The sequence below is a fragment of the Mus caroli genome, unplaced genomic scaffold (assembly GCF_978045245.1).
Source record: "Mus caroli unplaced genomic scaffold, Mus_caroli_1 scaffold_18, whole genome shotgun sequence".
Classification (NCBI taxonomy): domain Eukaryota; kingdom Metazoa; phylum Chordata; class Mammalia; order Rodentia; family Muridae; genus Mus; species Mus caroli.
Genome location: NW_028227273.1, coordinates 20,697,438 through 20,723,548, shown reverse-complemented (window position 1 = coordinate 20,723,548; position 26,111 = coordinate 20,697,438). Strand labels below are relative to the sequence as shown.

The window sequence follows — 26,111 nt, the reverse complement described above, 5'->3', positions numbered from 1 at the left end:
TTGAAATATATATGTATACATAGATATATATAGATATGAATACACACACACACACAATCATCCCTCTCTCAACTATAGAGTAAGGTGTACTTGCATTAAGAATGCTTTACTGGCTAGGCATTGGTGATGCATGCCTTTAGTCACAGAACTTAGCAGAGACAGGAGAATCTCTGTGAGATCAAAGCTAGCTAGGTCTAGGCCAGAGTGAGTTCTAGGACAGCCAGGGCCACAAATAAAAACTCTGTCTAGAAAAACCATTTAAAACAAATTTATTAGCGATATAAAAATGATGACCCCCAACACAGGCATAAAACAGGAATATTAAATCTATTAAACAGGTATGGTGGCACATGCCTGCAATCCCAGCACCTAGGAAACAGATGCTGGAAGACCATAAGTTTGAGGTCAGACTGAGTAACATGCTTATCATACATAAATAAATAAATAAATAAATAAATAAATAAATAAACACATATATATATACATATATACATATATGGAAGGAAGGAAGGAAGGAAGGAAGGAAGGAAGGAAGGAAGGAAGGAAGGAAGGAAGGAAGGGAAAGGAAGGAAAGGAAAGGAAAGGAAAGGAAAGGAAAGGAAAGGAAAGGAAAGGAAAGGAAAGGAAAGGAAAGGAAAGGAAAGGAAAGGAAAGGAAAAAAGGAAAAACATTCCACACATTTTATGTGGTTTTTGTTGTGGTTGCACATATTGTCAACTTAGAGAAAGCAATCTGGAAAACTGCATCAAAAGAACAGCATTAAGCAATTTATAAAAGCCTTCAAAAAGAAAAAAGTACTTGCTTCATGATTTTTATTTCTAAAATATGAGCATGTCTTGCTATTGACAGAAACTCACAATACTGAGAAAAGCAACCCTTACTTTTAAAGATCAACTGTGACTAAATTTGTAATTCCTACGAAAGGAATTTCCTTCTAAGCTGCTATAAGGGCAGTAGAATCTAAGTAAGAAGTTACAAGATTAAAGTAAGTACTTCTGCCAGGAAGAGGAGTGTAAACTAGTCAGCTGAATGACTTACTGAAGACCCTCTGGATTGACAGAAGTGCTTAGAAGGAAGCCCAGCTCTGCTACACCCTAAGCCAAGTTTCTGACCTCAGCAGTACAGATATCTTTTCATGGGGAGGTGGGCCTGTTCTGTGCACTCCAAGACGCTCAGCAGCATCCCTGACCTCTACTTGGTCCAGTCAGAACCTCACCATCCTTCAAGAATCTAAGAGGTTTCCAGGTGTTCTCAAACCTTTCCTAGGAGAAAATCAAACTCACAGAGAGTAGTGTTAATAATCTACATACTGTAATGTCTATACCACAGAAGATAGCAGAGCTGAGAGTATATCTTAAGTCTATTCAGTGAAGGATGCAAGAGAGAACCCAAGCAAGGCAAGTAAAATGCTACCAATTCTCACAAGAGAAACCGAGGGCTCCCTACATAGCTCACTGAGGATATTTTCTGGCATTCTAGTGCTTTATCTTTAAAAATATGGTTTTATGTTTCCTTATAAATAAAAGCAAAAGAGAGTGAACAAACAAATATGACTTAAAATAGTGAAGAAATGAGTCAAAGAGTTACGTTAGAAGGAATGGAACTTTAAAAATATTCTGAAACATTTATGGATATGAAAGCAAATAGTACTCAAAGAATGCAAAATCAGTTTACTGAAAGAGGTTATCCACAATGTACCACTTCTTTATCATCAAGCCACTGTAAAATATCCCTCCTCTTAATTTATAATAACCACAAACCCACTTAAGAGTTCTTATATTTAGCCTATATGTTCTAATATTAGAGGGTAACTAAAAAAATTGATTGCAATTGTGGGCAAAAAAAAAAAAAAAAAGAAAGAAAGTTCACCAAAAGAAATAAAAGACACTAATTACAAAAATGAAAATCAGAAAAGGACTGGTATAGCACACGCTACTCTTCTACATTGTGAAGAATTTGTTTTATCTATCAAACCTGACCTCAAAGAACCTACCATACATATGCACACAAATATGGGGTTAACAGGCTTTAACTCCCACTAACAAAAGTGTTCAAAAGCAAGGATGCCCTCACAGTGTGAATCCAATTGTACCAGTCGCCTTTGGAAATGTGCCTATATCCTCTGCTGATCCTTTTTAAATGACCAAAGGGCTCCTTTATGCACTTTTAAACAGGGCTACTACAAATACAACTTTCCAAAGAGTGATAAAGAATTGAGAATCAGAGCTTGAAATGAAAAGAAATCTTTAACCACAAATATATAACATCTAGCATATATTAAAACTAGAACTTACCCCAGTGGCAGAAATCAGAAGAAACCACAAAGAGATTACTAGGATCCGCTAGATATTTACTGAAGAGTTTTCCGAATTCCTGTTCTTTTGACTCACTCAGAGCTCCAACCAGTACAGGAATAATGGTAAACTCATCTTTATGGCTTAAAGAAAACAGAAAAAATAAAATAAAATAAAAAAGTCATTTAAGCTGTTTAAGATTTAAAATAATTTTCAAATTACGTTGGCACTAAAAAGGAACATTTATTAACAGTGATTATGATAACAGACATATTTTATTGTTGAATTCTTAAAAATCTACAAAAAAGTTTGAAAGCAGCCGATTTAAAAACAAGTACAGAATACTAAAAGCATCTACTTAAGTCACCGAAATGTATACTACTTTAAGTAAGCAAAGCTTTGGTACTGCCAGGTATAAAATATGTTCAAGTAAGTCCATTAGACCAACACCAACTACTCACACAGGCTATAACCTCCTACCCAGTCCTGACATTTGCAGAGCAGTAGTCTTCTCATCTGCTTTAATTTGACCCTGTGCACATACACCATTTCTGGCACTTACTCTGTAAACCTGCCAAGCGTGACTCACAGACTCAACTGTGGCTCCCGAGGCCCGTCGACTGCACCCTTACACTTCCCTAACCATCACATACGAGTCAACCTTAATACAACTCAAGAGCATTGATATGCAGGGAAACGGAGAAGTAAAGGATACGTTCATTTCTAATACACCCACAAATCAGGGCATATCCAGTCCCGTTTGACTTTAAAGACTGACAAATTTAAGAAAAGAAACAAAGCAGATAGATAACTGTGATTTAAGTAACTATGATTTGCTTCATTGTATAAACTATTTAAAACCATTCATAATAAGGGAATTTTAATAATATATATTTTTTTAATGTAACAATGATCCTGGAGTTAAAATTTTAGAAGCATAAATTATGTTTGTCTAATTTATTTTGAATAGGACTTTATAAATTCGGTATTTATAATAACTGCCTTTTAATGTTAATAATCCAACACTTAACTGTCACAGGACAAACAGAATTCATAAAAGAGGTTGTTTTATTTTTAATACTAAGTTCCAGTAATCTCAAAATAAATGTTGGGTAAGCTACATACCACTAAATCAGGGTCTCCAAACACCTCTCCCATAACAACCCTCTTACCCTTGTCAACTGTAAATTAAAGATCATACAGATCTCCAGTCCCTCTGCAATGCAGGGGCTTCATGGGCAGAATCTGCATCTATGGAGTAAGGGAGAAAAAAGAAGAAAAGAAAAAAAGAAGAAGAAGCAGCAGCAGCTGGCAGAGGAAGCTGCCATGGGACATCTCATTCTTTGATTCTTTCTAGTTTGTTAAGTAACTATGCAGAGAAAACAGGGGCTTCTTCTTTAAACAGGCTGATTATTAATTAAAAGAATTTTGGCATGGAGAAGCTAGAGAAAGTACCCAAGGAGCTAAAGGGATCTGCAACCCTATTGTTGGAACAACATGATGTACTAACCAGAACCCCGGAGCTCTTGTCTCTAGCTGCATATGTATCGAAAGATGACCTAGTCGGCCATCAATGGAAAGAGAGGCCCATTGGACTTGCAAACTTTATATGCCCCAATATAGGGGAATGCCAGGGCCAAAAGAATGGGAATGGGTGGGTAGGGAAGTGGGGGGCGCTATGGGGGACTTTTGGGATAGCATTGGAAATGTAATTGAGGAAAATATGTAATAAAAATATTAAAAATTTAAAAAAAAAAGAATTTTGGCTTCTCATAAAAATTTGGGAACTGCCATGAATTATTTTAACCTCAAAAACTACCTCCAAAAATAAATACATAAAGATCATCAAAGAAAATGCAAATAATTATGACTTGGTAAGGAATCAGCTGTTATGCAAATTGTAAGGAGCAAAGGAGAAAATAATAAGGGAGCAAAGAGAAGCATCCCGATGGCTCTCAGGAGGAATGCCCTTCTCTGGGAAAGGATGACACCTACTAACCTATCTGATGAACACTGTCACATGAAGCATATAGTAAGGAGGGGTCAACCACAGATGACTTGCTCTGCAGAATAACAGATACATCTCCACACACCCACCGACCCTTCCAATAACCTCAATAGGCTTATGCATCTGTCTCTACAACCAAAAAGTCCGGTCCTTCACAGAAACCATGGGAGTGAATCATGGCTCACCACTTCAGCCTTCCGTGACTTTTTTTTTTTTCCTAATTTACTTGTGTTCTCTCTCTCTCTCTCTCTCTCTCTCTCTCTCTCTCTCTCTCTCTCTCTCTCTCTCTCTCTCCATGAAGCATGAATTAGAAAAATTTGACTCTGAAAAATAAATACCTTTAGATTTTAAAATCTAGGTTCTGGAGTTGAATTTTCCAGTAAAGTGTAAAATCTGCCCACAGAAAACAATTATAAATTTGGATAAAGTTTTTAAATGAATTGTATGCACTTAGGCCAACTAAAGAGGAGGGAAATAATGTGGCTATTCATGACAGGTAACAATTTCCCGTTAAAATCAGTAAGCTGCCGGGCGTGGTGGCAGAGGCAGAGGCAGGCAGATTTCTGAGTTCGAGGCCAACCTGGTCTACAGAGTGAATTCCAGGACAGCCAGGGCTACACAGAGAAACCCTGTCTCGAGAAAAAGAAAAAGGAAAAAAGACAAAAACAGAACAGTAAGAGTAAGCTACCTCCATCCTTGTCCAGCTCCACAGGCGGAGAACACGGACTCCAGCAGAAAAGCTGTCTACAGATTGCAAAGTGAGAAACAGAGAATCCCACATGTCACTTAGTTGAAGTCAATGAAGCACACCAAAAGCCTGAAGATTAGCCACAAATTAATAGAGAAATCTTAGAAAGGGAAGGGTCACAAATTTAATAAATTCTCCTGGGGCTGGAGAGATGGCTCAGAGGTTCAGAGTGCTGACTGCTCTTCCAGAGACATGAGTTCACTTCCCAGCAACCACACGGTGGCTCACACCCATCTGTAATGAGATATGGCACCCTCTTCTGCTGTGGTGCAGGCATATATGCAGGCAGAACACTGTACACAATAAATAAATCTTGAAACAAAAATTCTCCTGAAATCCTAAGGAAAGAAACTTTCAATCTCCACAATACTTTGTAGTCACACATGCAGTACCTACAAGGCTGTGGAAGGGAAGGTGGCTCAGCTCTCGAGTGCTCACATAAGACAACCAAACATAGTCAGAGGTAAAATATAAACACACCAAGTACACCCCACCCACTAGGAGATGGTAAAGCATTCTGGACTCGGGATATTTAGGTTCTATGGTTAATAGGTATGGTTCCCCAAAGAATCATGTGTTTGAATGCTTGGCCATAGATAGTGACTCTATTAGGAGGTGTGGCCTTGTTAGAGGAAGTGTAAGATGTGGAGGCGGGGCGTTGAGGTCTTAGATGCTCAAGCTATGCACAGAGTGAAACACATCCGATCTCCTTCTGCTACCTACGAATCAAAATGTAGAAGTCTTGGCTCATCCAGCACCAAATCTCCCTGCAGGCCACCATGCTTCCCACCAGGACTAAATGGACTCAGCCTCTGGAACTATAAGCCACGCCCAATTAAATGTTTTCCTTTGTAACAGTTGCTTTGGTCACAGTGTCTCTTCCCAGCAATAAAACCCTAACTGAGTCAGGTATAGCCTATTAGCAATCATTTGCTAAATATACTAAACTATGATACCTGGTGAAGTCCTTAAAATCTGAGTAAAACATAAAAGAATGATTTTCTTAAAAGCTGAACATTCTGATCAACAGAAGTACATAGTGGGGAAAACACATTCTGCAGCTGAAATGCATACAAAAATGGTAAATAACAAAGCCTGTAGAGAGAAAATGAATAAAATCAGAATTCAGTTACTACAGCAAACTGACACTCTATAAAAAAATAAGAGCCAGTAAATGCTGTCAAGATCAGCTCAACACTTGGATTCAGCAGACTTCCAAACTGTTACGAGAAATATAATCAGAGAATTAAAGAAAACTATTTAAGACACTCTTAAAAATATGTGCATGTGTGTGCATATGTGTGTGTGTGTGTGTGTGTGTGTGTGTGTGTGTGTGCGTGTGTGTGTCTGTGTGTGTGGAGGGTGTCATGAGTAAGCCAACAAAGAATATCAAGAAAGTAATGCAACCGGACAATAACCAAATGAAAAGTTTCCTAACTGGATTTTTAAAAATTAACATTTTAATAAGAACGAACGTTTGCAATTAAAACTGGAATCAGGTATGGTGGTACACCAGCACTGAAGAGGGTTGCTAAGACAGGAGGAATGAAAAGCAAGACCAGCTTAGGCTACATAGGAGCCCTTGTAGGGTCTTTCTCTCCCCTAAGTGGGCAGGAAAAGAAAATGATAAATTTAAAACACTTGAACAACAGAAAAATACTTAAGAAATATAAAGAGTATTGGAGAACTTAAGACAGTCTGAAGCATCCAAACATTGTTAGGTTCTGTCTTAGTCAGGGTTTCTATTCCTGCACAAAACATCATGACCAAGAAGCAGTTGGGGAGGAAAGGGTTTATTTGGCTTACACTTCCTCACTGCTGTTCATCACCAAAGGAAGTCAGGACTGGAACTCAAGCAGGTCAGAAAGCAGGAGCTGATGCAGAGCCATGGAGGGATGTTACTTACTGGCTTGCTTCCCCTGGCTTGCTCAGCTTGCTTTCTTATAGAACCCAAGACTACCAGCCCAGAGATGGTCCCACCCACAAGGGACCCTCCCCCCTTGATCACTAACTGAGAAAATGCCTTACAGTTAGATCTTATGGAGGCATTTCCTCAACTGAAGCTCCTCTCTCAGTGATAACTCCAGCCTGTGTCAAGTTGACACACAAAACCAGCCAGTACAGGTCCCAAACAGAGGAAAAAAATAGTTGCTACAAATGCTCTAAATCTCACGTAAAGCATTAACCAAACAAATCTGATGAAACAGGATTTTTAAAAGAGCCTCATCAAATGAATCATCCAACTAAAGATGGGGCTTCCCTGAAAACCTTACAACTGTTGCCTCACACCAGCCCCCAAAATTTATTAAAACTGAATGTAAGAATTTTTAGATCAGGGGCTGGTGAGATGGCTCAGTGGGTAAGAGCACCCGACTACTCTTTCAAAGGTCCGGAATTCAAATCCCAGAAACCACATGGTGGCTCAAAACCATCCGTAACGAAATCTGACTCCCTTTTCTGGTGTGTCTGAAGACAGCGACAGTGTACTTACATATAATAAATAAATAAATCTAAAAAAAAGAAAAAAGAAAAAAAGAAAGAAAATTACTTTAAAAAAAAAAGAATTTTAAGAGGTAAAACTGAAACTCATCAAACCATAGGGTCAGCAAACATCTTTTTAAAGGGACCACAAATCATTTAGGTTTTCTGGGCAATACAATATCCAGAACAAAAATATTCAATGTTAATTACAGAGAGACAGTAGCAAAGGCAATACACTAATGACAAGAGTGTGGCCAACTTCAAATAAAATCTTATATGGTGACACACAGACTTGTAAAAAAATGTTACTAACGTTAGACTTAATATGTGGTCTTACTGGCAAATAATTAAAATGTTACATATTTCTACATAAAAAACCTAATCTAGAAGAGCTGAGTATTATTCTAACGTTCAGGATAAGGCAAACTTTCCCTTAGTTCCCCAGCACTAACAGGGAAAAATAAGCTTCCCACCTGTCCAAACAAACAAACAAACAAACAACAACAACAAAACAGAGAAAGACACGCCGTTTTAATAAGGTAAGGGAAGGATGTTAGAGGATGGTTTTGTGCACTGTGTATTCAGATACTGATTTCTATGCCCAGACATCTGGATGCATGGTTAAGCATCTCTGGCCATCTCTCATTGGTTAATAAAGAGCTGACCAGCAAATTAGCTAGACAGAAAGAATAGGGCAGAACTTCTGATCCCAGAAATGGAGTCCCAGAGAGACCACAAGAGGGAGAAGGTATGGAGAGACCATGGAGAAGGGTCGGGAGGATTCACTATGAGATGGAGATAAGAAAGCAAGCATGAGAAACACATGGACCAAAGCTAGCCAGAGCAAGACTCAGATGCAGGTGAAGGACCACCTGGCTGGGTAGCAGCAGCCTTGTTGGGTTAGAATAGTTCACAACCTGCCGTCTTTAGTGCTAACAGCTTGTTAATAAAAATATCAAGGGCTGGAGAGATGGCTCAGCAGTTAAGAGCACTGACTGCCCTTCTGAAGGTCCTGAGTTAAATTCTCAGCAACCACATGGTGGCTCACAACCATCTGTAATGAGATCTGACTCCCTCTTCTGGAGTGTCTGAAGACAGCTACAGTGTACTTACATATAATAAATAAATCTTTGAAAAATAAAAAAATAAAAATGTCAAGTCTCTGTATCTTTATTTTGAAGATAAAACTAGCTAGAGCTGGCATAAAACCACTTGTGAGCAAAGGGGCTAAGATCCCCTCCCCTCCAAAAAAATACATTTACAGAATGGAAGAATTAGACAGGTCCAGTGTTAAGGCAGTGAAATTTTTCAACGTGTTATGGACTTAAGTTAGTAGTATGTCAATATTGATTTATCAGCTATAGCAAATGTCTTATGCAAAAGATTAAAAATGAGAACTACTTAGTTACAAGTAACAGTTACATTCATACTAAGACATCTGGATATAATATCCTCACTTGGGGAGCTCACAATATAATCCATAGGCATAAGCAGTATAATAAACCTTCATTACATAAACAGACCATGCAAAACATAAGAATTTCTTTTAGAAGTATCCCCAAAAAATTATCAAATCCTAACCACCATGAACTTTTAAGATTGGGAAAATCCAGTCAAAGCCAAAGATTAAAGTGAGTTAGACAAACACTTTGTCCAAAACAACGGTAATAACAAACTAGCACATGCTTTAAAAGAATACTTTTATAAAGAACATGAACAGTTAGTTGGGTGACTTTTGTTTGAGTAAGTACAGCTATGTAGTATAAGCTAACTTTCCAGTCTTTGTTTTCCTAAATGCTAGGATTTCACACATACAACGCCCCATGTCCAGCTATGAATAGTTTTGTTTCCTTCTTAAAGATGTATTTATTCTTATATTATGTGTATGATGGGTGTTTGACCTGAATGAATGCTTGTGCACCATAAGAATGCATTGCCAGACGAAGCCAGAAGATAGTTTTAGAGCTCCAAACACTGGAGTCACAGACAGTCGTGCAAGGCCATGTGGGTCTTAAGACCTGAACCCACCCAGGTCCCTCATAAGAGCAACAAATGCTGTTTACTGTAAGCCAATCTGCCAGCCCCAAAATACTGCATTTTCAACCAAACACTTTCAATGTTAATTTTCTTACTTTTGCACATTTTTTAAATTAAAAACATTATACTTAGCGGGGCATGGTGACGCACGCCTTTAATCCCAGCACTCGGGAGGCAGAGGCAGGCGGATTTCTGAGTTCGAGGCCAGCCAGAGCTATACAGAGAAACCCTGTCTCGAAAAACCAAAAGAAAAGTTATCTTTAAAAACTAAAGAACTTGTATGTATACAAACTTCTATGCACATATCAGTGTACCCTTAAAATTCCCCCTGGTAATAAACAGGTTAAATGAGATCAGAGAGACTTCCACTGTTCCTTTTACCCTTCATGGTTCTATTTGTAATTTCAAATCATGTTTTTTTGGGTTTTTTGTTGTTTTGTTTTACAAGACAAGGTTTCTCTGTATAGCATTGGCTTCCCTGGAACTCACTCTGCAGACCAGGCCGGCCTTGAACTCAGAAATCCACCTGCCTCTGCCTCCCGAGTGCTGGGATTAAAGGCGTGCGCCACAACTGCCCAGCTATGTATTATTATTTTTAAGTATCAGAGCTGAGCAACAGGTGAGTCACTTTATTTTTTCCAGTCAATACAGGGGTGGAACGCAGGAAGTTGTATATACTGGCAAGTATTCTCCCATCAGGCTGCAGCACAGACATCCAGAGTTTTAAAGGACTCCAGTGAGAGATAGGAGATGGCTTGGTCAGTAAAGTACCTGATACAAAGCAAAAGGCCTGAGTGTTATACCCAGCACCTATGTAAAAAAGCTAGACATACACATCTGCAATCCATGGTTCTGGGCAGACAAAGAGAGGAAGATCCCAGGAGCTCACTGGCCAGCCAGTCTAGGCAAGAACTGAATTTTGAGTTCAGTGAGAGATTCTGTCTCAAAAATTAAAACGCAAAGGAATCAAGAAGGACATCTAGTCTCCATACCACATGCAAACACCTGCACAACACATACACACTTAATGAATTGTCATCTTTTAAAATTTAAGATAACAGAATTATAAATAACAAAAATGAATTAAAAATAAAATTATAATTAATACACTAGATAATCATTCTTTTAAAATCATATAATAACTATTTGTAATAAAAACAACTGGGGGAAGGAGTGAAGCTCACTCTGGTGTGCTGGCTCCTTTCTACACTCCCAGCAAGAGGCTGGGGAAGAGGGTCACGCTGAGCTCCAAGTCATCCTGTGCTACAAGAATGCAACCATGTCTCAGAACAAAACAAAACACACACACAAGTGTCAGGCTGAGAACGCACGGTCGGTCGGTCCTCCCTCCTCGGCCTTGCAACTGCTGTTTCTGTGTTAGGTAGCCACAATTAGACACTAGTCTGGTAACTCTCTGCTAAACACATGGAGTAAAAGGAAAAAAGGTATACTTCATGATACAAAAATCATTTCTAAAAGAGCACTTGATTCCATATTTGAATTAAAAGTTTTAAATCAATTATTATCTATCCATTTTCAGTAACTAGTAACTGAAGTTATTTGGGCTAGGTCTTATACTGGGCAAAGGATATACGGTATAAACTTTCAGTTGCTCCAGACAGAGATCATACTGACGAACTACCATGGAAGAAAAACAGAATTATTTACCTAGCATCAGAAGAGCTATTTCTGCTTTATCATCTGAAAAATATGACCACTCAAAATTATTCCCACCTCCAAAGGTTCAAAGTCCTTCTGCCGTTGGAGGTGGCGACTACTTTTTACACCCTTGAGTTTAGGCTTCTGAATTGCTTTGAACATGATGGAAGTCAAGCTATGCCCACACCAAGCTGCCTCAGCTGCAAATGAAACAGACAAGTCATTTCCTCAACCCCAATCAAACAGTTTCGTGTAAGAAAAATCAAATTACAAGCAAGTTAACATGATTTACTGGCCAAAGCAGATATACACAGCATAGGGACGAACACTCTTATCTGGATATAGTGTAAGATACCTCAACATCTCACAGCAGCCTTTGTCACAGAGTAAAGAGTAGCTGAAGGAAAGCTAAGGCTGAAAACTGAAGGAACCGTTTAAGAGCTGCTGCAGGAAGCCATGAGCAATGTTCCCCACACGCTGGCAGAGTGATTGAACCCATCACATACTCACTATCTGTGTAACTCAGGAAAAAAAAAAAAAAAAAGAATGAATGAATGATCCTGTGGATGGGCAGATTCCCCACCAAAATATCCGCGGTTATTTAGTAGCTTTCTTATTTTTAAACTAGTAAATACCAGAATGTGTAAGGGGAAATCATGAGCATGATGAACTGTTAAAATGTATAACAAGGAATTGCTGAATTGGAAAAATAACTCACACTTGTAACCCTACCATTAGGGGACAGAAACAGGAAGATTCCAAGATCTAACTGACTGGCCACCCTAGCCAAAATGGTGAGTTACCGATTCAGTAAGAAAGCCTGTCTCAAGCCAAGTAATAGAGAGATAGAGAGAACAAGACACACAATATGCTATTCTGGCTTTCTTATGTGCATATGGTACACTCACAAGCACACACATCACATATACACAGAAACAAAGAAAAACAGGAAATGGGACAGAGGGGAAGGGAAAACAGGGAAGTGGAAGGAAGGTAGGAAGAAGGGATCAAAAAGAGAGAGACAAAAGAAAATGGGAAGCGGAGAGCAAACAGCCAGCACTGGGATAAAGACATCTAAATCCAAAGAACTGACAGTAAATAAAGTAGGGGCTCATGGCCACCAAATGAAGTGCATTTCTAGGAACAATGCCTACACAACCGTCTGGGCTAAAGAGCTTCTTAAACCTACCCTGTCAACTATAACTAGGAGTCCAAAGTAGAGAAAAAACATTCTCAAAAAGAATCTCAGATGTCATTATTTAAGAATATAGTTCTTATTTGATATACAGAAAACCTATAAAGTACTTAAAATAATTTTATCAGTCTGTGTTGATTGGGTCTAATACTTGGAATTAATCTGGTCCCCAAAATCAGGAATCTGCATGTCCAACACTAACCCCAATTGGTTCTTGATCAATCAATAAAGAGCCAAGGGCCAACAGCTGGGCAAGTAGACTGAGGCAGGCTAGGAATGGGAAGAGAGGAAGGAAAGGAATCACCATGATTTGGAGGGAGATGGAACAGATTTAGAACTACAGAAGGAAAATCATCAGAAATGTAGGTGAGAAGAAACGCCAAGCCACCCCACCCCACCCCCCAAAAGGGCTGTCCAGAAGCGTCTTAGGCAGCAAAGAGCAGCCCAGAAGGAGCCAGGGCAACAGAGATAAAATATAGAATTAGCGTTAAACCAGGATTACAGGTGGGAAGTGTATGATCATCAGTGTGGGGGATTAGAACTGCCCAGCATTTGAGATAGCCAAGGCATTTTAAAAATTAACTGGGATGTGGGGTGTGTGTGTGTGTGTGTGTGTGTGTGTGTGTGTGTGTGTGTTTTATTCAGGAATCCAAATAACTCCTGGGCAGGTGGCTGGGAGTGCAACCCACCAGGAACCAAAGCAGTGTAGCTAAACTTACAGCTGTAAGTCTAAACTCAAAGAAACTCTGGATAAGGGTTCTAGGCCTTTAAACTAACACACTGAACCAAATGGAAACTCAGGTACAAAGTAGACTTTTGTAAGCAGCAGGACCTCAAATAAGTATCCTTTTGCCTCAAGCCTCGCAAAGACTAAGATGGCAGACTTGTCCAAGGCCTGAAAGTCCATTTATTTATTTATTTATCTATCTATTTACTTATTTATTCATTCCTTGTTTGTTTAAAGATAGGTTTTCTCCATGTAGCCCTGGCTGTCCTGGAGATCTCTTTGTAGACCAGGCTGGCCTTGAACTCAGAGAAATCTACCTGCCTCTGGATTAAAAGTATGAAAGCCCATGTCTTAAGAAAAAGTAAAATGGCTGGGCGGTGGTGGCGCACGCCTTTGATCCCAGCACTTGGGAGGCATAGGCAGGAGGATTTCTGGGTTCGAGGCCAGCCCAGTCTACAAAGTGAGTTCCAGGACAGGGCTACAGAGAGAAACCGTGTGTGTGTGTGTGTGTGTGTGTGTGTGTGTGTGTGTGTGTGTGTGTGTGTGTGTGTGAGAGAGAGAGAGAGAGAGAGAGAGAGAGAAGGAAGGAAGGAAGGAAGGAAGGAAGGAAGGAAGGAAGGAAGGAAGGAAGGAAGGAGAGAGAAGAAAGGAAAAGGAAAGAGAGGAAAGAACGGAGAGAAAGGAAAGAAAGGAAAAAGAAAAAGTAAAATGACACAGTAAAGTGGTCCAAATGACCTAGCTAAACAAAAACAAACAAATCAGTGAATCAGGTAAACTATGAAACTCCTACCAGAATAGAGAACCAACTAGAGTCAAGGGCTACTCTCTGTTCTGCAGCTACAGGATGACACTGCTGTGAATTAGCCCGCCCCAAGACACTTCCTGAATCACATTTTATTTTACTCTCCAGTGGGAGTTCTACTGTAGTTAACATCACATTCTCAAAAGTCTTTTTATTCATTTTTCATCTTACCACACAAGAATTCATATGGCATTTTCATACATATGTCACTATACTTTGGATTAATTCAAACAGTTTATGCTTTATCCATTTGTTTCATGTATCTGAGTGCCCCATAACCTACACGTTGAGATCAGAGACTCAACTCTCATAGGATACAAGTACCTCTACTCACTAAGCCAGCACAATATCACTAATTCACCACTAAGTAAAGGAGTCAGGGGTGGGGGTGGGGGTTCTACTTTTTTCACATATCTCTAAATCAAGATGACTCACACCCAAGACTGCATTCATATTTAAACTTGATGCAGAATATGGCCAATGTCCCCAGAAGCTCATATGCTTGAATAATTTGTCCCCAGGAACTGTTTGCAAAGGATTAGGAGGTGTGGCCTTAAGAGAATTGTGTCATGCCAGGCAGTGGTGGCACACGCCTTTAATCCCAGCACTTGGGAGGCAGAGGCAAGTGGATTTCTGAGTTCAAGGCCAGCCTGGTCTACAGAGTGAGTTCCAGGACAGCCAGAACTATACAGAGAAACCCTGTCTCAAAAGAAAAAAAAAAAAATTTGTGTCACAAAGAGCAGGTTTTGAGGGTTCAAAACTTCTGCCATTGCCAGTGTTCCCTCTGCCTCCTGGTCCTGGATTGATCTTCCTTCCACTAAGTTGCTTTGGTCATGGTGTTTTATCACAGCAATAAAAAAGTAACTAACAGAAGTCTAGGCATTTTAAAAGGCTAGTAGACAGTATGTGTTGCAGAGACATGAGACATGAACTGTCCATCTCAAGTGGAACTGTAATAGACCATTCACAAACAGGCTCTCAACAATTGTCCCTATTCCTGTAGACACATGCTGCTCCTATCAAGAGAGAACAAGGACCATCTCCCCTTACACTTGGGCTAACATAGATACCTTGTTCTGAAAAGCAGACATTGGTAGAGGTGGTATTATGTCTCTTCAGGAAGTAAGCACTGTGACTGGAGACAGACATCTAAGTGAGGGCATCTTGGGCTCTAGTCCACCTGAGTCTCTTTAGCTGTACTAAGACAAGGTGTTCCCTGCTCCAGTTTTTAATGTGAAACTATGAATACTACAACAGTTGTGATTTTAAGCCACTCAATTCTGTAATAATCCATTATTCAGTGATAACTAATTGACACAACACAGTAAGTATGAACAAATGCTTACTGGTTTCTTCTAGAAATATGTTAGGGATCTTAACCTGATGTGGGAGGAGTTCACTGAACACTGAAAGAGGGACAGTTATCAATTAGAATTGTGCTTGTACATCTCAAATTTCTATCCTCTTAAATTTCCTACTGTTTACATAATTTACTTTCAAAGTAACAACTAACATGTTATCTTTTAATCCTCCTTTAGAAGGCTGTTAGTTTATTGAATATATTATACTACAGTCCATTAATCTTTTTGGTGAATGGGAATTCTAGATATGCCGACAAATCAAAGATAATTTTTTTTGATAATTTTTTCTCAATAATTAGAACATAATAAAAGATAATCGGTTGGGCATATAATCCCAACATTCAGGAGGCTGAGGCAGGAGGACCCCAAGTCCAACATGCTACAAAGCGCATTCTAGGCCAGTGTGGCACTTATAGTAGACCTTGCCTCAAACAAACAAACAACAAAATACAAAAACAGAACCTAAAATTTTAATTTAATATTGCATAGATTTTTGCAAACATCTTCAGGTTTATGTAATTCTTCATGGTTAGTGTAAATAGATGTGAACAAAAACGGCAATAAAACTTTGAATACAAGAGAGAAAAAATTCAAAAACGGCAATAAAACTTTGAATACAAGAGAGAAAAAATTCAAATATGAATCATTCATATTTGAGTTAAAACAGTATCAACTGCACAAAATTCCAGCTGGGGGTTAAAGCCTGCACCTACCATCTTATCAGCGGGAGGCTGAAACAGGAAGGCTGCTCTAAGTTCATAGATAACATATGCTACACAACAAGACCCTGTATCAGAAAAATAAAACCCAAGAGCCTGAGAGATGGCTCAGTAGTCGAGAGGACTGACTTCTTTTCCAGAGGACCCAGGTCTGACTAAGAGCACCCACATGGTAGCTCACAACTGTCTGTAACTCCATTCGGACCAAGAGATTCTATGCCCTCTTCAGGCCTCTTAGGCACCAGACACACACACAAATGGTTCACAGGTACACATGCAGGCAAAAACACACACACAAAACAAAATAGTAAAGAAGTTTTTTTAAGTTCTAAAATACTTAACAAAATATCACAACAAAAAACTAATACACAAAATTGTAACAGGAAAAAAATCATCACAATATAAAAAGCCTTGCTCTTTAGCTAATTGTAAGTATGCCAGCCAAAAATAAATAATCTATATCTGTATTAAAATATTAATGCAGTTTTAGACCTTAATGATAAATTTAAATAACAAATTTCAGGGAGAATAAGCTCCCTGTATTTAGAACTACTGAAACTATATAAAATACTAAGTATATACTGGGGGGGGTGGCTCAGCAGTTAAGAGTGTTAACTCTCCCAAAAGACTCAGGTTCAGTTCCCGAAACCCACACGGTGGCAGACAATTGTCTGTAACTCCCATGCCAGGGGATCCAACAGCTTCACATATACATGCAGGGAAAATACCAACATACACAAAATAAAAATAAAAAGAAATGACATACAAAAAAAGAGAAACAGATCGACAAATAAGACTTTTTAATTCAAATGTAGCACGGAAAGGAAACTTCTAGAGACAACTTGTTTTTCGTTTTACTGACTAATCAATTATGTGTTGGGCAAAAGAATGGGCACGGAAATAAATGGCAGAGAGCACAACAGACCCTCCCGTTTTCTCTCCTCCTCATTCTCCAGAGCACCCTGCCTCAGGAAGGCCTTTAACGGGTACCATACAGCTACATCATCCTTGTCATACCATTGTCATCATATGTTAAGTGAACCTTTATAAAATTCTGAAAAGATTGACTTCCAAAGATATTTCCAAATTTAAAGTTTTAAAACCACAGTACCACAAAGAATATAATAATTATCCCAAAACATCAAAAAGTCTATTGGCTATTGTATCAAACCAAGATACATCAGCCTAAACACACATGAGTTGTTTTAATTTCTATCTTAAGAAATTAAAAAAAAAAAGCAGGTTAATTCATATGTTCAACCTTAATAGACAACTAGTTAAAAATCAACTTCAATCCTCATAAAGACATTGCAATCTCCAACTTCTATTTCACTTTAAATAAAATTTTAATCTCCTTGCTTTGACAAATTATCTTATCCTAGGTTAAAACAATCCCAAAGAAATTAATATCTATGACTTCTCTGGGATTTCTTATATTAATCAATATACCTTTCCATGGCTTTAGCTGTATAAGGCAAATGCATTTCAATACTGTGTTCATCTTCATCTGTCTGCAGAGACATTCGTTCAAACATTCCTGTCTTCCATAGCTCTCCGTAAACTAAAGAGATTTCAAAATACATTAAAACAAATATTAATGCATACATTTATTTCATATGAGCGTCCAACTATAAGCTATGGCAAGAAACAAAAGCACCACATACTCATCTACTTGAACTCTAGGTGAGAAACAGGATGACTTGTTTATTACATAATACAGTGCGTATAAAGACTTACCATCTGCATAGTAACATAGTACAGTTTTCATCAGCTCCTTTTAAATTTCTAAAATAAACGCTAGGTCTAGGCCATTCTTTGAATTTAAAAAATGTTCTAGCCAAAACAGCTCATTAGAATTCCTAATGTAGAGCTGAAATAAATCCTCTCCTACCCTAAAAAAAAAAAAAACAGAATTCCTAATGTAACAAAGAAAAAAAATACCAATCTACTTGCATATAAGGTTAATAGTAGTTTTTCTAGGTTTGCTTTGTTTTTATAATTGCGCAGTTTTTACTTCATGATTCTACCATACCAACAACATGAAATTTTCACTTCCAATACTATCTTTCCCAAAATCCAAACTTTAACTTACAGCATAAATCACAAATCCACCACAGTATTTAGACGACTTAAAATGATTAGCAATCTGGTCTGATAAGCTTAAAATAAAGATTGTAGAGCAATATGTGAAATTTAGTGTGTAAAAACACAATGAAAAACTAACTTAGAGCCAGGGCTGGTGGCACACACTAATAACCCCAGCTACTCTGGAGATTAAAGTAGGAGGATCACAAATCCAAGATCAGCCTGGGCTACAAAGTAGGGTCATGATCTGGCTGAGTTCACCTAGCAAATTCCTTTCTCAAAACAGAAAGGAAGGAGGGGCGGAGGAGCAGGAGAGGTGGAAGAAACAAAAAACAGAGGGAAAGAAATGGTAGATAAGATCTCAATTCTACAAAATACCTTTTAAAAAATTATCCATTTTTTGCTTGTACCAAACAGGCCCTTCAAAATGGGTAGGTGGGAGGGCACAACACACATACTTGAGAGATGGCTCAGTAGTGAAGAGCACTTGTTCTTAGAGAGGACCAAGGCTCATTCCCAGCATCCACACCAGCTCACAACCATCCACAGTTCAGCCCTCCTCAGGCAGGCATGTAGTGCACAGACATGTATATGAGCCAAAGACTCATATCCATAAAATAAACAAATCTTTTTAAAAAATGGGAAGTATGTCTCTTACGTTATGTCAATCAGGAAGGTGATGTTCTATTTTCATTAATAAGAGCTATTCAAATATCAAATTGCTACTATTTTATGAACCAACCTCAAAGTGTAAAAAGCAAGCCTGAAAGAGCCAATCATTTCTCTTACAGACGACACCGTCCTTCAATGTAAGAAATTACTGCAGACTTTAATGCAACAATAGCATCCCTTACTAAATTAAATACAATTTAATGAGCTAAAGGATACACACCCAAGTTCATGAAGGTAGTTATTATACAGAAAGAAACAGAAGAGAAATTCAGAGTAAAGTAGGGCTAATGAGTATATCAATATTTATCATTCTACTTTGTATACTGTTTTATACTTTTTAATATTACATTTATTGTATTTAAAAAAAAAAAAAAAACAGCTAAACAGCCAGGCGTGAAGGCCCAGACCTGTAATCCCAGCACTGAGAAGCAGAGGCAGGTGGATATCTGTGAGTTCAAGGCCAGGCTGGTCTACAGAGCTAGAAAGCCAGTCTTAGGAAGGGAGGAAGAGAAAAGAAAAGAAGGAAAGAGAGAAAAGAGAAGGAAGGGGAAAGGAAGAGGGGGGGAAGGGGAGGGAAAGAAAAGAAGGGGGAGGGGAAGGAACAACTAAACAAAAATCAAAAATATGACATCTGAGAACAAACAAGAAAGATGATTTTCTCAATAGATAAATCACTTCTCAAAAAAAGCATGCACCTGAACTGGATTCCCAAAACCTACATAAAAATGTCTGATAGTTGGTGCACACTTATGATCCCATGAGGAAGTAAAAATTCCCTGGGGCAGATCCCTGGGGCTCCTTAGCCAGTCAGCCTACCATTCTAAGTGACTTCTAGGCCAGTGAGAGACATGATCTCAAAAGAAAAATGTAGACAGCACAGAAAAAGAACATACAGTTCACACATGTACTCTCTCACAGGAGAACACACACATACACTCAAAATATAACCTCTGGAATCCTAGAAGGAAAAATCAAAACCCCGGACATGGGAGCTAGACAGATAGATGTCTTAGCAGATAAAATGCTTAGCACACGAGTTTAATGCCTAGAGTTTAGACTTGCGAGAGGATGTAAAAGCTGGACAGTGTGGCAAGCCCACTTGTAACCTCGGTACACAAGGAACAGAAAGGGACTCCCCAGACACAGCTATAGACAGCAAGGAAGGTAAGCCAAAACAGTGAGTTCTGAGCTCAGTCTGAGACACTGCCTCCACGATGCAGCAGTGTGTGGAATGGTCAAGGAAGACGCCTGACGCCAGCCTCAGGCTTCCACACATGCACCTTTAAACACACATATATGACTACAGACCTGTAAGCCCACACACATGCATATATACATACATATAAACAAAAAATAACACTTGTTAAAAACAAAATGTATTTAAAACTTCTATATTACTTTTCAGAGCTTCAGAAAATATAGAATAACTTCCCCATAAAAAAATGAGAGGAAATGAAAGTATTATTGCCATCATTTAAAGTGAAAAAAGTGATACACATAAAAATAGAATTAATTTGCCAAGTCTTTCATCAGGTTGGCATATATACTAATTTCTTGCTTCATGGTATAGCACAGGCAAAGTATTTCTCTAAATATAAATGTAACCACTATGGTATGGAGCTAAGTGCCTTTAACATATTTTTTGTAGTTATGAGGAAAATACCACTTTTGTGTCTGGCGTATACAGATTAGTTACCAAAACTTTTAGTTTAGATATTATCTATATTTGTATCTTTTAAAATATCTTAAATTGCAATCTTTATTAAGTGAGCGTTAGCTATTTAAGAGCTATGATTTCTATATACTTACTCTTTTGGTCAATACGAAGGTCATACAGAGGAGTCCTATATATATCCACACTGGAGAGTGCACATCGAGACAGGGGCACATGATGGGAAGGCCCAAGGATGAAAATTCTCCGGCTGGGAGATACACAACAGAAACACAGAACAAATGTACTTCTACACAAATCTTATTAGATAAGAAAGGAAAAGTAACTTTAAATTGTACTTGTTTCTCCACACTGACGAGCTACTTTTACTACATTCTGTGAACATAAAAGCTTAACTATATTCTCATCAAAATCCATATACTAAAGTTCCAACTTCCCACATCTGACTGCAGGCCAATTTGGAGATAAATTTTTTCAAGAGCTAGTGGAGTTAAAATGAGGCCCTTATCAACTTGACATAAAAAGACTTCAAAGCCAGGACTAGTGTCCAATATTATCCCAGAATGTTGGACCCTTGAGGCAAGGACTACTCCAAATTTGAAGCCAACCTGGGTTACATAGTGAGTTCTAGCTGGCCAGGATTACGTAATAAGATCCTGGAAATGGGGGGAGGGGTGGAAGACACAGGGAGACAACCACAACACATGACTCCAAGGACATGTCTACCAGTCATGCAGTAAGAGGCCTAGCAGTCAAAAAGAGGAGTTTCAAAGAAACCAACCCCACCAGGCCATTAATTACACTAGGTTTCTAGTTTTCCAGAAATATAAGGAAGTGAGACTTCTGTGAACTAAAACCACAGTCCTTGGAATTCTATTACAAAAGAACTGCATTTGATCTTCAGTTTTAATCTGAATTTTTGTCCAATAATTGAAAATACCAGCTATAGATTATTACAGTAAACATGCTCTACATAAAAATCATTTCCAAATGTATAACTAAACACATTTCAACGTGTAATATCAGTTTAAATATTTCAGTTATAAAAGTGTTAAAATTCTACGTTTTTTAATAAAAATAAATACTGCTACAAACTTCTAAACATCTATGTAAAACAACACTACAAAGAAGCATTCAATATTCTCAAACACGAAGAAACTTTATAATGCATGATTTGCACAGTAACCTATCTAAAGAAAACAACTGGGCTAAGCACTAGTTACAACTTCCATAATCCCTTTGTTTCAACACCAAAGCAAAATTAGCTTCCTATTATTTCACAGCAAACATCCAAACTTGCTCTGCAACCTCAATTATGCATTTTTTGTTTGTTTTCTAAAATTCAAATAAAATAATCTTACCATACCATATACAAACATAAATAAGTTAAATGTTCCAAGGGGGAAAACTGTGAAAAAGAAAAAAGGCAGTGGGCTTGTGTACCAAGAAAAGGGACCTGGTTCTTTCACTGAATTGCAGGGCAAGGAGTGTGTGCTGTGGCAATATACTGACAGAATTCTATTACTATACCAAGTATGACAGCATTCACCTATATCCTAACACTCAGGGAGGGTGACCCAGAAGGATCTATGATGATTGGGATTTCAAAGCCAACTTGTTCTACAAAGCTCAGACACTATCTCTTTATTAAAAACAAAACAAAACAAAACAAAACAAAAATGTCAGATGTAATGAAACACATCTTTAATTGTAGCTCACAGGAGGCAAAGCAAAGGCAGCCCTGGTCTGTATAGTGCAGGCAGGCAGGCAGGCAGGCAGGCAGGCAGGAATGAATGAATGAATGAATGAATGAATGAATGAAACAACCAAAATCTATTACTAAGCTAAGAAAATTAATCTTTTTTTCGAGACAGGGTTTCTCTGTGTAGCCCTAGCTGTCCTGGCACTCAGTTTGTAGACCAGGCTGGCCTCGAACTCAGAAATCCGCCTGACTCTGCCTCCAGAGTGCTGGGATTAAGGGGTGTGCCACCACCGCCCGGCTGATCTTTTTTTTTTTTAAAGACATGTCAGTTTCACTTCAAAATTGAGAAAGGATGCAGGATAAAAGGAAGTTTTTGATTAAATTATTCTCAGAGTCCTCAAATTGGAAGAAATCACACAGGAAGCTATTTTATCCTTGGGCCAGTGTGAGTCAGACATAAGCTCTTCTTCTGTCCTCTGTCTTCTCCATCTTTTTAAGAAAGATTTACCTATATACTTTATGTATTTGAGTGTTGTGCCTACATGTATGCTGGCACACCACAAGAGGGCACAGGATTCCGTTATGTTGTGAGACACCAAGTGGGTGCTGGGAATTGAACTCAGGACCTCTGAAGGTTAACAGCCAGTGCTCTTAACCACTGAGCCATCTTTCCAGCCCCTCTTTCTCTATCTTGTTAGCACTGCAATCCACATTTCTATCACATGTATCATCAGTACCATAAAGAGGGAGGGTCAAATTCATGTATTATTAAATGAACAAAACCAAAAGATGCCATTCTGTTCTATCACAGCAGAACACAAATAGTAATAAATTCTTTTATCAAAGTCTAATGTGAAATATGTATAAAATAGTAACTTGGGAACATTTAGGTATCTTGATTAATGCCAGCAACTACATGAACTAAGCATCAATGAATGACATTTGGCCAGGCATGGTGGCACATGTCTGTACTCTATTAAATACTCAGAAGGCTTTGAAGCAGGGGAATCAGTTGAGTATGGGAACATGAGGCTAGCCAAAGCAACATAGTGAGATTCTATTTACAAAAGAAAAAGGGAAAGAAAGAAAAGACAGGGGAAGGGAGGGAGAGGAAAATCCCTTAATATGGAAGAGGGGGGAGGAGTTCTGGTTAAGAAATCAATTTCTAAGAGAAAAAAAAAATATGTAATATTTAACATCAGGATGCTTTTGAAAAAAATCTAAGGTAGACAGTTAAAATATAAAATGATACTTTTAATAGCGAGGCATGGTAGCACACACCTCTAATCCCAGCACTCAGAAGACAGAGAAAAACAGATCTCTTCCAAGCTCCAGGCCAGCCTGGCTTAACAGAGTTCCAGAACAGCCAAGGCTACATCAAAAGACCATGTCTCAAACAATGACAAGAAGTCAATCTGAAGGCTTCTATTAATCTAATAAATGACAATGAGCATTGCATCAGCGATGGAACAACAGTGGTCTTCTGAGAGCCCAAGGCCTTCAACTGGGACCTGACTACTCCTTAGTGTTCCTTTTTGTCAAAACCAACCTATACAGAAGAGCTCCTACCAATCTGAATTAGCCAGATGTTTCCCCAACAAATTCTTTCTAGTTTGGTAAAAACAAACCCACAACCAATCTAATGCAGTTCCAGAACTGATTTACAAAAACAAGAAAAAAGTTAAAATCCTTAGAAATGACATACAAAAGCCACAGAAGGGTAGATATTACTGAGCCAGTTGGAAAGAGGCATATTCAAGATAACAGTGACCTCAAAATAGGTCTCTGCTAGCTAAAGTGCTAACAAGAGAAAATTAGCAAGGCACAGTGGGGCTCATGCACACCTTCCTTCCTTCCTTCTTTGCTAAATCCACACAGAGCTCAAGCCACTGCAACTGTTTAGAGGGAAAGAAACGCACAGGGCTCTGTTCCCTCCCTTCAGTAACTACGAGGTGCTTTGCCTTTAAAGAAATAAACTCAGTATTGGTGTTCAGGCTGTTAGTGGATGGATAAAATGAATATAGAAAATAGAGGACTGACAGGGAGTCCTGAGAGCCCACCTCTGGAAATGATTCTAATGAATAAGGTCTATGGGCACTTACCTTCATTTTTTTCAACTACCGACTCCAACTAATGGAAGGTAAGTAATTTTCTGAAGGTGTTTCACAGGGAGGGAAAATATTTTAACTGAAGACTAAAAATATCATGGGCTTTTACTTTTCTTGTCCTACAAAGCTTTTTGAAAAATAAAAATTAAATTCAAGTTTCTGCTTAAAAGCCTCTTCAATTTCAGATTTTAGCTTTTTGGTTTTGGTAACAGCCAGGAAAGACTTTACAAATGTCAATATGAAAAGGAATGTAATGAAATGTTCCATTTTTTAAATTCTCTAACAGCCCAAAAGGATCTTTTGAAACACAGATATGATCATTCCACTCTCCTATGCTCTTACTTTAAAGTCTTTCCTGAGCAGTCCCCTGAAGGCAGAGGCAGTCGAATCTTTGTGAGTTTGAGGCCAGCCTGGTTTACAAAGTTAGTTCCAGGAAGCCAGGACAACAAAGAGAAGCTGTCTTGAAAAGCAAAAAAAAAAACAAGCACTATGAAATCATGTAAAACCCTTAAACATAAGGATTGGGAGGAATGGGGATTAGTATATGTGTATCAGTTGAGGGCGGGGTTTGTAGAGACTATGTCAGCAGCACATGTAGAAGCCCGGTTTGACATCAGGTGCCTTTCTCAGGAGCTCTGCACTTTTTGAAGTCAAGGTCTCTAGTTAGAACTAGGACTCATAGTTTCAGCTGAGCTAGCTAACAAATCAGCCCAAAGATCTTCCTATCTACACACCGTCTGCCCTCCCAGCCCCCCAGCACTAGGATGTGAGGGGCACACTACTACACCAAGACTTTATATGAGTTCTGGGGTTCACTTGAGCCATCCTCCTAGTCCCTAAAACAGGTTTAAAGTCTCAAACGAACTAACAAGTTCTTGTACTCCTTTGGCGTCCCCTTGACGGTTAACATGTATGAATAAACTAGTCTTACAGGTCCCTGATGAAACTTAACTATGTATGGGTGGTTTAACTTAAGCACCAGTTCCTCAGTGGACCTCTCCCAATGCCTTCCCCACGCTTGAAATCAAATCACTCAAGGTCTAGTATATCATTGTCATGGTGTGATCTATATTCTTAACAACACAAGGACCCTGTAAAGGAGTACACAGAGTTCAAAACAGTGAAATGGAAGGAAGGCTTCTGCTCTCCTCACTGCTGACTAGCACTTAAACTGCAGGAGTGAGCGAGTAAAACTGTTAGTGCAGCTTTCAGGGTAGGAAACCAACATGTGTGTGTCAGTAATCCATTCACTGCCACACTCTTTTTCAAAGGCTAATTTCACCAAAATTCTCAACTCCTGTGAACACATCTTAACACCGCATTTCAAAATATAGTCAAACCCTAGGGACAGACTCATAAAGCATCTCTGTAGATGAACATCACATCTCAAAGAAAACCACCTGTGTATTATGAGCTGAGAGTTGAAGTAGACATATTTTTCATGGAATGTAACTTCCACTTTAAAAAAAAAAATAACTATGGGCTGGAGAGATGGCTCAGTGGTTAAAAGCACTGACTGCTCTTCCAGAGGTCCTGAGTTCAATTCCCAGCAACCACATGGTGGGTCACAACCATCTGTAATGGGATCTGATGCCCTCTTCTGGTGTGTCTGAAGACAGCTACAGTGTATACACATACGATAGATAGATAGATAGATAGATAGATAGATGATAGATAGATAGATAGATAGATAGATAGATAGATAGATAGATAGATGGGTAATTTTTTAAAACTATGCAAATATTAGGTATTTGGTAGAAAATTTTCCCAAAATAAACAAAATAGGTCTGCAAAACAATTGACATACTTGCTGTACAGAATAAATTTGAAGCTTTCAAGTG

At 38.6% G+C, this 26,111-nt stretch overlaps 1 protein-coding gene and 1 long non-coding RNA gene across 5 annotated transcripts in view; both read right to left on the bottom strand.

The window, feature by feature from the left end:
- Window positions 1–26,111, bottom strand: part of Memo1 (mediator of cell motility 1) — a 102,672-nt gene that overhangs the window by 26,735 nt on the left and 49,826 nt on the right. For all 4 annotated transcript variants that reach the window (XR_003835272.2, XR_003835270.2, XR_003835271.2 and 1 more), the window contains 3 exons: window positions 20,598–20,710; window positions 17,481–17,592; window positions 2,295–2,437 (listed from right to left, as the gene is read on the bottom strand). Coding sequence is in view for 1 of the 4 variants with exons in the window: in XM_021186335.3 (XP_021041994.1) it covers window positions 2,295–2,437; window positions 17,481–17,592; window positions 20,598–20,710 (368 nt within the window). In the remaining 3 variants the exon portion in view is untranslated. The remainder of the gene's footprint in view (window positions 1–2,294; window positions 2,438–17,480; window positions 17,593–20,597; window positions 20,711–26,111) is intronic.
- Window positions 9,779–11,734, bottom strand: LOC147000366 (uncharacterized). Its single transcript, XR_015045901.1, has 3 exons — window positions 11,303–11,734; window positions 10,753–11,206; window positions 9,779–10,506 (listed from the first exon to the last, which is right to left on the bottom strand). It is a non-coding gene; the product is annotated as an uncharacterized LOC147000366 (long non-coding RNA).